This window comes from Crocodylus porosus, unplaced genomic scaffold (genome assembly GCF_001723895.1).
Source record: "Crocodylus porosus isolate Cpor-Errol unplaced genomic scaffold, CroPor_comp1, whole genome shotgun sequence".
Lineage (NCBI taxonomy): Eukaryota > Metazoa > Chordata > Crocodylia > Crocodylidae > Crocodylus > Crocodylus porosus.
The window spans coordinates 91334079-91346706 of record NW_017728906.1 but is presented as its reverse complement, the minus strand read 5'-3'; the positions used below and the strand labels follow the sequence as shown (position 1 = coordinate 91346706).

At 40.4% G+C, this 12628-nt stretch overlaps 1 protein-coding gene and 1 long non-coding RNA gene across 3 annotated transcripts in view; one reads left to right on the top strand and one right to left on the bottom strand.

Moving 5' to 3' along the window:
* The window catches only part of EDAR (ectodysplasin A receptor), a 114747-nt gene that overhangs the window by 95893 nt on the left and 6226 nt on the right, over positions 1–12628 (top strand). The window contains exons 6-10 of one of the 2 annotated variants that reach the window (XM_019529602.1): positions 2492–2578; positions 6048–6173; positions 6268–6342; positions 6652–6724; positions 7810–7969. In XM_019529602.1, coding sequence (XP_019385147.1) covers positions 2492–2578; positions 6048–6173; positions 6268–6342; positions 6652–6724; positions 7810–7969 — 521 coding nt within the window. Of the gene's footprint in view, positions 1–2491; positions 2579–6044; positions 6174–6267; positions 6343–6651; positions 6725–7809; positions 7970–12628 lie in introns of both variants that reach the window. The other variant, XM_019529601.1, reaches the window with a different exon arrangement.
* On the bottom strand, positions 3083–7878 carry LOC109306275. The gene is made up of 2 exons (XR_002099925.1): positions 7796–7878; positions 3083–3334 (listed from the first exon to the last, which is right to left on the bottom strand). It is a non-coding gene; the product is annotated as an uncharacterized LOC109306275 (long non-coding RNA).

Below are 12628 nucleotides of genomic sequence, written 5' to 3'. Positions count from 1 at the left end.
GACAAGGAGGGGTAGCAGCTGTGTTTTTTTTTTTTTCCTAAATCTGCTATTGATAATGCATTTTTAATAATATTTCTAACAGTGGGAAGCCACCCCCCCATGCCCTCTGGATGAGCCACCCATGGCTTCATCCTATTTCCCACCCAAGCTGCATGCACCACCCTGGCTAGGCAGCATCCCAGCACCTGACTCTGCCCCACTCCCTCCCTCACCATGGGGGCCTCAATCTAGCCTCCCTCATACTCCCTCCCCCCCACTTACACTTACCTGCAGGGAGCAGGAGGGTGCAGGCAGCAGCTGGGAACTCTGATCCTGACCCCAGGTTGGGGTGTAGTTGGAGCTGCAGTGGCTACCCACCCTCCACCAGTTTGTACTCAAATCTAAAATGAGGGCCCTCCATGTTAAATGGGAGAAAAAAACCCTCATCTTGGTTATGAGTAAATGTGGGAACATTTCTTTAAGCTAGGTTTATCACAAAAAAGGACGAGAAGAGAAGAAATGTGCTCATCCTGGCTCTAGAAATTAAGGGAAAAGATATTAAAAAGTAGGCAACATAGCAAGTACAGACTTCCTTATCAGGAGGTATTTCAGACTATGAAAGTTTCTCTTTTAAAATGATTAGAATAAGACTAGAAATAAAAGAAACGGTCCCACACTGGCAAGAAGATGCGTTGGATGATGCAGCAAATCTCTTCCTTAAAGTAGCTTTTCATGCATCAAATTCTAAAGCCCTTTTTCAAGCAAAACTCATATTTAGGCATATAAGACACCTAGTCAATGAAAACTTTGCTTAAGAGATGACTGAATAAGAACTACAGGTTTGGCCTTATGATTTGTTAAGCATAGTTCATAAATATTTCACAAACAGGGAGAGACGTTTTTAGTCATCAGTCTGGTTGCTATGGCTTCATCGAACTAAAGATCTTCGTCCAATGTGAATATTTTAAAGAGTAAATAGATGTAATTAGTTTATTTAAATAATACTGAAAGCACATGAGTTAACAAATGAGTATATTTTAAATGTTATACAAGTATGATTCCAATTATGGAAAAGGCAAATATAATACATTCCCTGCCATAACAGCAAATGGAGTTTAGAAAGTGTTTTGCCATTGTTATAAAAATAACCTTTTGAAGCCATCTGCCAAATTAAGAGTGTGTATTTATCATACCCTCCATAAAGCAACATTTAATGTTAGGTAATATTTTTTCATTTTATAAATGCATTATTCTTTTTATTTGAAGAGCATATATAATTCTTTGCTCTTCAGCCACAAAACATTTTTCATACCCTACCAGACAGCTTAATTTCCTGCCAAACTTAAATGATGCACTAACATTTCTTGCTGCATTTTCCAGGACAGCAGAATATCACCAGTCATTTTTCAACTGTGAACTAACCTTGCAGAGTAGGTCTTGACCCCATGCTGGCTCTGTCCTAATACAAGCACTGTCTATTTGTACTGTACCTTTATTTGAAGAGTGTCTTTGAATTAATTTATAGCTGACTTGCTCCACACAATGTTAATATAAGAACTAGTGAACATTTTATCATGTTGGTATAAGATGCCTATGCCACTATGCCTGTGTCATTAGAAGCGTTCAAATCTTTCAGTGTCTGTTTACAGTGACTTTTTGGCACTTGCCAATTACTTTAAAAGTTCTTGCAGGAGTCAATATAATGTTATTTTCTAACACTAATAACCCAAACTTCTAATTCTTGATTTGGAACCATATCATGGTGGCATGCTGTATGAAAAAATCTAAAGTTTATCTAAAGTTTTAGTTCCTGCCAATTTTCTGTAGTTGCCTAGGGCAAAAGGAAACAATTTCTCCCCTGATTCTCCAGCTCTGAAAATACAGTGTATACATTGATTAAACAGAGTCAATTTATAAATTAGCCAAAGAAATGAGGTGGGGAAAAAACGACCAGGAAGTCAACTTATCCAAGCCTCTTCAATGGGCATTGCTCCCTACCATAGAAGAGAGGGCTCTGTCTCTCTGCTGTTGTGGCTCATATATTTTTCTGGAAGATCAATTTAACTAGCAGGAGGAATCATATGAAACTTATCCTGCCACCTGCAAAAAACAGTCATATCCCATAGGGGCAGCTTCATGGAAGATGGGATTCACCAAGAGGAAAGATATCCTACAGTACTTTTCCCTCCCATCTTCTCTAAAGGCTCCCTTAGGATAATGCTCATTTAAAAACAAAACAGAGCTTCACAGAAATCTCATTGATAGAAATTGCTTGGAAGCTACAATGATCTGAAGGACTTCGAAGCTGAACTTCTAACTCTTGGGACTGGATGGATTGGCTGCAGACTCTGTGATGGAGCTGGGCTTATAAGTAGCTAGTATTACTGATAAACCCTTAGAAAAGTTCCAGTAACAGGACACATTTGCATTGGGAGAACAGATCAAGCAAACCTAACCCTAAAATTTCTTAAGTTGTTGGTCCTAGTACAAATTAATGTTTTTAATATTGCAGGTGCAGGTGCTACCTCAGGCCTTTCACCCATTTTCCCAAGTACTTCCGGCACAAGCACTTTCTCACCTTTCCAGCATGCACACAAAGGTAAGAAAAAGCACCAGCACACTTAATTCAGCAGATATTTCTTCACAATGTGGCATCAAGTGACAACCTGGCTGAATTGAAAACACCTGTTGTAATACTGATTTTCATTATATGCCTCGCTTTGAAGAATCACATATATATATATAACAACTTTTTGTTCCTTGATTAATCATTGATATCCATTTAGTGCAGACGGACTTAAAATGGATTTCAACTGACTTGTACTCATTTATGGTAGTAATTAAGTTAGCTCCTTGTTTCTAGAAAAAGAGGAATAGCATTGTGCCTCAACAGAGACTGGCCACCAGGCACCTGAAAATAATTTAATGCAACAATGTGGCCAATCTCTTTTGGTGCTAAAACAAACAGCTGAGAGAGGGGGTTCTTGCTTTGTCAGAATACATGAAAATAAGAGCACTGCAGTGCAGCATAAAAAGGATTAGCACAGCTGAGTTTTTTTGTTTTATCTGTATGCATGATGCTGAAGACTGCATTTTCAGAAAATTTTATCATATCTTTTTTAATTCAGCTTCTCAACTGTGTAAAATATTTAACATTTTCTAAAACTCTGTTATGGCTTTTAGCTCTTTGTTTAGTGCATCCAATTTCTGCTTTTGATCTTACATACCTTATTTTAAATTCATCTTCTGTCAACACTACATGTGAAGTCTCTGTTGGAAAAGCAACTGTAACAGTTCTTTGCAGATTTCTTGGTCTTCTCCCTTTGTTACATCTCTTCTGAGGTCTTGAAAACACCTTAGAGAAAAATGACATCAACATGATTAGCCAAGTCTTCTGAAGTACAGAAACTGCAGGTTAAAATATTCAATTATTCTTCCTCACGTAAAGGCAACTTGTTTCTCCTGTGTCAGTGTTATAGGGAAGTTACACACAAAGCCTTGCTTTTCGAGGTTACAGCTTTTCAAAGCACATATTATCAATAAACAATTATTTGGCTAGCCTTGAAAGTATGCATTTATTTCATGAATGAGCTCCAAACACTGAGGGGCAGATCAGATATTGTCAGCTTCCAAATTATCTACTATAGCTTCATTCCTGGGCTTTTCCATCTGCTTTCCAGTATCACAGCTAAGATGATAGCTTAGCCTGAGTGCAAGGATGTGTGCCTTAGGTGTCAATCCAGTCGGCTTCTGAGGAAGCGTTTACATTTTATTAGGGAACTGAATGCTCAAGAAAAAACCCCAACTCTCTCGCTTATAGCTATTGTTGGACAATCGCTTTAACAAACAAAGCTTCTAAAGTAGCTGACAAGATATATAGCTAAGTATTAATAAACAGAATGAAATTAATCCAAGTATTCCAGAGAGACATCTATACTCGTATATAAATATCCCCTTGACTTGTATGAAAATTCCAGTGAGACTGTAAAGCACACCAGACGGTGGAGTGCTCCAGTGAATTATGCATTATTCAATTCTGCCAATTTGCTTTAGTACTTGAAGTTTTGTTTCCATTTTCAGATGCCAATAGCATTGACCATAGGATTTATCTGACATGCCTGCTAGTCTATTGTTAGTTTGTAGCTTCTCTTGATTCCTGTTGAAGAGGGCAGCAAACATAGTTACTATGTTTCAGTTTAGACAGCACTGCTGTCTTCCTGTGGTGTGCCCTAGGGATCTGTGAGGACAGCTTTTCATTGTCATGCACATCTTTCAGACCTGCCTCATGCTTTCATCATGCTGCTGACAAAATATCCAGTTATGGATGTCGCATCATTTTATAGATTTATCCACATCAATCCAAAATACTGCTGGTTGGAATTAGATAAGTTGTTGAATAAAGCTTCTAGACTTACATTTCATAATGATAATATTTACTGAGGTTTTCTACTAGTAGAAAAATGTTGGTAGCCAGGACACTATATTGTCAGTAGCTGTATATTCAGACTTCATAACAAAAACATATTTTTATTTCCTTCAGGATATTGCTGTGATGATGAGGAAAAAAATCATTTAGCAAGGAAAAAAATTTCAATCAATTCCTTCCTTGTAGGCATTCCCAGGTTCATTGTATAGGCAGGAGCTGCACCTGTTCTGATGACTAAATTATTTATTTTAAGATTCTCTTTTTGGCTCCCATCATATTTTTATCAAAGTTTTATTTCAGTTTTAACTCTTATTTAACTGAGATGTGTTTGTACAAATGGCATAACACAAGTTTTATTATTCATATAAACCAAAGCAAATTGCACCAAATGTATTTAAATTTTTCATCTGTACTTTATAAAAGTCTTCCAACAATGGCATTTTAAACATGCGCACTAATGAAACATTACCAACTGATTGCCCACTTGGTATGTTGTTCTAGCTCCATGGAAAACATTACACACATCTTCTTTCACTGAGCTATTTTGCATTGTATACATGAAAGCTAATATACTGACTTAACAATTAAGATGAGTGTTCAGCTTTGACTCAGAGTTGAAAGCTAGCAGCTGTTTGCAATTACACACAAGGAACTACAAACCCATAAGTTATAATATGGGGAAACACCATATTCTCTCCACAGACAAAGCAAATCCTTAGACATGGACATGGACATGCATCCCACCAAAGACAACTGCATGTGTGTATTCCTCAACAGAATCCGGCCTACAAACCTGTTATAGGGCCCTGTTACACCTTATACTGTGAGCCACACAAATGTTGATCAGATTTGTAGGAGTTTGGAGCAGTCACACCTTCAGCCTCAGTGACACATCTGTGGGGAGTGGCTACATCTTAAGGAGCTGGGTTGTGCAGATCAAGAGATAATCCTGCCCTGGAGTGGCATAACTTTGAGCCATATAATGAGTGCTTTAAACAACTTTAAGGTGTTAATGTACAGAGAGTCCAGGGGCTAAGTCCTCTAGGAGCTGCCCAAAATTACCATGCAACAAGGACCATTGTTTCAATTGTTATTAACATCCTGTTAGAAACAAAGATAAATTAAATTTTATAGCAACAGCTCCATTCTGGCTTAGAAAAAAATGATGCAAAGTAACATCACGACCACATCATTTGCCTACATTTCCTATTTACACCGAGAACTATATCAATAAAATTCAACAAAATAGTTTTATGTAACCACTTAAAGGTTGAAATATGGAAAGATGTCAAAATTTGGTAGCCAAAAATAAATGTCTTCTTATTGAAAACATTACATGTACAATGTATTTCAGGAAAATACCCCAGAGGGGATAATGTAACTTCCTTCATCTTTGCATAAACATGTGATCTCATATTTTCAGAAGCGCTATTAATTGGTTATTGGAGATCAAATTCCATAGATTTGTAAAACTATAGTGACCGGCATATCAGGCGCAAAGGATATTCTATAGTATTTTATCAATTCCAAAGCAGATACATTGTGCAGGATTTAAGTTCAGTGCAGGCCTCAAACTGATAAGTATTCTTTGGCTTTAATAGGCCTCCTTTACCAAAAACCTATTTCTTTGTGTCTCCAGCAGATCTTTCAGGACAAGGTCATCTGGCTACTGCTCTTATCATTGCCATGTCTACTATATTCATAATGGCTATTGCCATTGTCTTGATCATCATGTTTTACATTGTGAAAACTAAGCCTTCTGCTCAAGGTAACTGCACAGCATAAAAACTGAAATTACAAAGTGTTTCTTCCAGATAGTTGCTAAGAATGACCATTAATAAGTTGAATTCTTTGTATTTTAGCCTGTTGCACCAGCCATTCAGTAAAAACGGTTGAAGCCCAAGCCAATATGCAAGAAGAGAAGAAAGAAGTAAAAGGTCTGAGTTGTTTTATAGTGTTTCTTTTTTCTACACCAGACAAAACAAGGCTTAAATTCCCTCAATCCATCATCTCATGCGATTTCCCATTTTTAACTGCTTGAACTCCATTTTCATTTAGTAAAGACGTATGCAAAAAGATTTCCATACTACCAAAATTTCACTTAATCCTCTCAATAGCAAGTAAAATGTTAGTAGCATACAGAGAGATTTATGTTTGTAGTAAAACTGCCAGCTAGAGAAGCTGGTGAGGCAAAAATATCACTTGCAGTCTCTGCCAATGTAAACATTTATTTTTTTGATCTGCAGAAAATGTAGTGATATTTGCAGAGAAAGAGGAGTTTGAAAAATTGACCGCAACTCCAGCTAAGACTGTTAAGAGGTACGTAAGAAAAAACAGGCATAAACATGCTTTTAGCTTGGTTAAAGTGAAAAAAGAGCATAATAACCATTGTAGGACACTAGAGGGAAATGGATACGTATATTTAATATGTAGAAGGATATATAATGAAAAAGAAATTAATGCATTTATCACAAGAAAATATGGACTTAATAACTTCTAGCAGTGAGAGAAACCAGGGAGAACTGGAAACCCCATTCCTTGGACCTGTGAAGGAGAGGACTTAGATTTGAAAATATACTAAAGCTAAAAACAGTTGTAATTTTTGTTGTGGCATTAGCAGAGCTGGGATTTGTCCTGGCCCAGCTGATCTGCTTTAATGGATGATAAAGACATTGCCAGTTGTCCTACAGGGTCAGGTCCCTGCTGCTCCTGGGCTTCAGGGACCCAGTCTTATGGGAAAACTACAAATGAAGAAACCAACTTGGGGCATACCTCTGCAAATGGAGATCTTTTTTTTTATGGCAGCACAAAGTTGATGTCTGTTTTCAGACTAACTGGGTGGGAAATGTTATTGGAAGGAGTGCTGTGTCTTTTCTCAGTGCTCTAATGTACAGTTCATAAGCTCTATAGGGCTGTCTTCTCTCCTGACAGCTCCATTTTGGAAATTTAAGCCTGCTCCAGATCTATAGTTTTCAGATACCCAATAAGTCTGCCCTGCTATTTATCAGCTACAATGGGAGAGTGCATCCCTTGCTGCAGACCTCAAGGATGCATCTTATCCACAACTTCAGAGATCAGTACATAGATGGCTCAATCTCACAGCAACCTTCTTTCTTGACCTCTCTTAAATACAGAGAGAAGCAGAAAGAGCCAGAATTTTGTCCTAGATGAAAATTGTAAGAAACCAACCTTTGTAAAATGGCTCAGTCTTCCCCTTACAATGGGTATGCATGACTGTGTAATTTAGAGCATTTACCTACATCCTCAATAGTAGGATTTAATCTTAATGGTCCCTTTAAAAGGATGAAAACACATATTCCATTTCTAGAAGAAAGGAGAAAAGATATATTTGGAATCAGATTATCAAAGGCTTTGGTAAGACACCCTTACCCTTCATTTTTCAGTGAAAATGATGCCTCTTCTGAGAACGAACGACTTTTAAGTCGCAGTATGGACAGTGATGAAGAAGCTGCAGTTGACAAGCAAGAGGCCCCAGAGAGGTGCTTGTTATCATTAGTCCATTTGGCCAGGGATAAATCTTCAACAAACAACAAATCAACTGGGGTAAGACTGTCCTCAGAACAAAATGTGGAAAATCATTTTGAATTTGTATTTAAATATGCACAACTCCTAGCACCCCAAAAAAGTAGACTGCAAATTGACCTAATCTATAGGAAACTCTGGGGCGATAAAAATAAAATGTTAGCAAATCTCACCTATGCAGACAGCAGATAGTATTCCCTCGGTGTTTTAGAGCAGGGATGTCCAACTTCTGAGTAGCTGCAGCCTATATACCCCCAGCTGCAAGTTGCAGTCTCACTTGAGCTGCATGTCATGTGGGTCACGCTGTGCAGGAGGCATCCCGTGTGGTATTATGCCAGCACTGCTACACTACACCCTCCCCCCTTCCAATGCAGCAGTGGCCCTGCACTGTACAGTGGCCCTGGGTGACACAAGTCCACCTGCTATCAGCTCCCTCGGCCCTGCAGGCTGCCCTACTCCATTCCCAGAGGTGAGGAGCAGGAAGCAGAAGCTAGACTGGAGATTACAGTAGCAGCAGCAGGAGAGAGATGGGAGGAGTGGCACCCAGACTGGGAGCCCAGGGACCACAGGTAACCATTCAGGGGGTGCATGCAGTCTTTGGCCCACTGTTTGGATAGCCCAGTTCTAGAAATTCTCTGTGTGCACATAAGATCCATGGTAAAGGCCTGAAAAATTGAGTGCACAAAAAAGGAGACTCAAAAGTGAAGTCCCACCAGCAAATCTGACTTTGCTCTTTGGAACACTACACATTTCATAGTATATATTTTAACAAAAAATGAATATAAGATAGCAAGGCATACATTTAAACATAAGAATCAAGTATGTGTGCATAAATATGACTAGGTTCATGTAATTTTAGGAACCTTAACAATAGGATTTTCTGATTTCTGTGTTCTTAGGTATGGCATATTTATTTCCTAACTGATTTAGCTCAAACTTTCCATAATAGCTTATCTTTCAACTGGGACCAGAGAGAGAACATTTCAGCCCCTAGAGAGATGTTCTTTTAGCAAGTTACAAACAGCTGGAAATAACCTACTAACTCAATGTTTGCATTTTTCTCCTCTTCTCTTCTGAAGTATTTCTTATGCACATATCACCACTGTCTATCTGTAATCCACATTGGATTTATATTAGATACACAGGTTCTCAGACCAAATGAAAGCATCTTATAAGGCTGCATATACAATAGATAGATCCTTATTTGGCTAGTTAGGTTGTCTAAGGCATAGGGCCTGAGCAGAAGACACCTCTACACTAACATAATGTACCAAAATTTTGCACACTGAAGTAAACTACATTAGGCTACAGAGCAGACAGAAGTGCATCTGTCCCAGGCAGGATAGGCAGGTATTACAATAACCACTAAGTGGCTGTGATAATATTCACTTTGACCTGAGCAAATGGCTACTCTGCAATAAGCTGTAGAAAGCTTACACCTATTTCAGTGTAAGTTACACTGGTTTTATCCCACTCAGCGGTAACTCTATACAAGATCAGACAAAATTATGCGAGGCTTCGGACAGAGCTTCGGATCCAGAGACGCTTCGGAGGCTTCAGGGTCCGAAGCAGCACATCTGGGTCGAAGCGCTGGCTTCATTCGGCTTCCTGAAGCGGTTCAGAGCTTCCAAAGCGCTTCGGAGCTGCCTTTGAGGTCTGGCCACAGGGTATAATGGAGAAACAATAAAGTATCTATAACTTTGTTATTTTTCATCTGATTTGGATGAAAGTTTCCAAGATGGTAGACTCTGCAGAGAGCATGAAGTCTGCCAAGTTTCAAGAAGATCAGTATAGGGGTTTTGGGGGAACTGCACCCCAAATTCTTGAAAGCAAAACTCATGTCATGTCTAGGCATTACAACAAAGCAGGGTGAAATCTGCAGAGGCAGTAGCTCTTACTGAGGTCACAAAGCCTGCCAAGTTTCAAGAAGATCAGTGCAAGGGTTGGGGGGAACTGCACCACAAGCTGTGGACAAGCAAAACTTGTGCCATGGGTGACCCTGTGTGTGTTAAGGTGCAGCGCGGTGACAGCTGCAGAGATGGTGGCCCCTGCTGCAGCCATGATGCCTGCCAGCTGTTGAGGAGGTTGGTGCAGGGGGGGTTCTGGCTTCTGGGGCCCTGCACCCCTAGCTGCTGACAGACAAAACTCATGTCATGGGTGTTTGTGGGACTGTGTCTATCTTGGCCTGGCTGCTAAGCTACTGTGTTACCACTTACCAATCAATCATGATTCACTCAGAGACCAGCTCAATGCACAGGACCTAGCTAATATAGCCAGTTAATTGCCATCAGTTAGCACCTACAAAACTAAGCTAAGGAGAGGAAAGAACACAGACAATCAACTGCCCCAAGACACAGACAGTCAGTCCCACACACCAGAACCCCCCTGCACCGATCTCTTCGACAGCTGGCAGGTGTCATGGCCGCAGCAGGGGCCACCATCCCTGCAACTGTCACCCCGCTGTGCCTTAACATACACAGGGTCACCCATGGCACGAGTTTTGCTTGTCCACAACTTGAGGTGCAGTTCCGCCAAACCCCTACACTGATCATCTTGAAACTTGGCAGGCTCTGTGGCCTCAGCATAGGCTACTACCCCACAGTATTCACCCCCCTGTGGTGTAACATGTAAATGTAACAGGAGTTTTGCTTTCAAGAATTTGGGGTGCCATTCTCCCCAAACCCCTGCACTGATCTTCTTGAAACTTGGCAGACGTCATGCTCTCTGCAGAGTCTATCATCCCTGAAAATTTCATCCAAATCAGACAAAAACCAACAAAGCTATAGATATTTCATTGATTCTCCATTATACCTTATGGCCGGATCTCCGAGGCGGCTCCCAAGCTTCGGAGCCACTTTGGTTGATTGAGCTAGAAACCTGGTCCGCAGCTCTAGATCAGATTGCTACTGACTCACACAGGCCTACTGGCCATTCCTTTTTTTCAGTGTTGCAAAAGTCAATTATTCTAGTAGAAATATGTCATCTGTTCCAGTCCCAACCACCACTTCTCTTAGACCCTCAGTTGGAATACACTTATAATGACTTGAAGCTTCTAACAGAGTATTCAAAGCAATGTTCAGAAAGCATGGATTGTACCCAGATTCTCAACTTCAGTGCCTCAGGTTCCACAATTGAATGAGTATCGTTCCCCTGCATTTATGACAGTAGCATTTTCACTGGGGCTGGAGAAGAAAACATTGGGTGCATCTACACATGCCATTAATGTTCAGCAATAAAGTCCAGAGCTTATTGCTCAGAAGTTTATTGCTCCCAGACATGCTGTTTACATGTGCACCCAGACTGTAGTACACTGACCTGGGTTGGAGCAGCCCTGGCTATCAGGGAGCTCCAGGGGTTAGCCTGCTAGCTGAGGCTACTTTGACAAGGTTCAACATGCTGCGGCGGGACTGGCTGGGACCTGAAGGAGCTTCAGCACGGGGCTAGCCAGCAGGCAGTCCCCTGCACTGAAGCGCCCCAGCCAGATGGGTTAGTGACTACACGTCCACTGCTGTGCATAAAAAAACCCCCAAAACCTCAGCAGCAGGGTCGTATATGTATCTGCAAGTATGACCCTGCTGTGGAGTTAGTTTTCTGCACCCTAATAGGGGTGCACATGCAGACATTGAGACATTTACTGCAGAGCTAACTAGTCAGCTCCATAGTAAAAATGTCATGTAGATGCACCCATTTAAAACAGATGATGGTTTTAAGAGGCCTTTAAGCAAGGTGAAGGAAAGTTATTGAAAAAACTAGAAAAATACAGAGGGAATTTTAAAACCAGATCTGCCTTGCTCTGTACTCTTAGGTCCTAGTTAAAATATTATGCAATAAGTTACTATACAGAAGATCCAAAATGAAAACTCAGCCTTGTACATTTACACATGGGCTGGGAAAGGCACAGATTCAGCAACTTTTGTCCGTAGAGAAGAAAGTGTCTTACCTCATTCTGGCTAGACTTGGGAAGGAAGTGTTGTTTAGCTTCTCTGCCTCAGAGACAATCAATAAGGACAGCTTCAGAGTAGAAAATACAGTGGGGGATTGTAGATACTTTTGGAGATGGTCTAAGAAAACCCATTGGAAAAATATACCATATGTATCCATATCCAAGACAATCCTGAATTTAAGATGACTAGAAAATAATTAGATTCTATACAAAGAAAATTTATAAATTTGTTATGAGATGAGGGGAATTGTGGGTGGAGGGGGGAGACAAGAGGTGCAGAGGTGGCAGGGGGCAGGCAGCAGCAACCTGTCTGTCCACCATCTTGTACTTGATTCCAAGATAAGGGTATTTCCCCTCTAAGGTTAAATGGGAGAAAAAACACATTTTAGAATTAAGTAAATACAGTATTAACTACTAACATGCTTATAAAATGGCTTCTCCAAATGAATAATAACTACTCTGATTCAAAAACTGAAAAAATTATTCTGCCTTCCTGGACTGTCTCTCACCCTGTTCTCATCAAGAAACTGGGGGACTGTGATGTCGACACCCACACAGTCAAATGGGTCACCAACTGGCTGGAGGGCCACACCCGGAGGGTGGTGGTAGATGGGTCCTTCTCAACCTGGAAGGACGTGGGCAGTGGGGTTCCGCAGGGCTCGGTCCTTGGGCCCGCACTGTTCAACATCTTCATCAGCGATTTGGACGAGGGGGTGAAAAGCACCCTGTTCAAATTT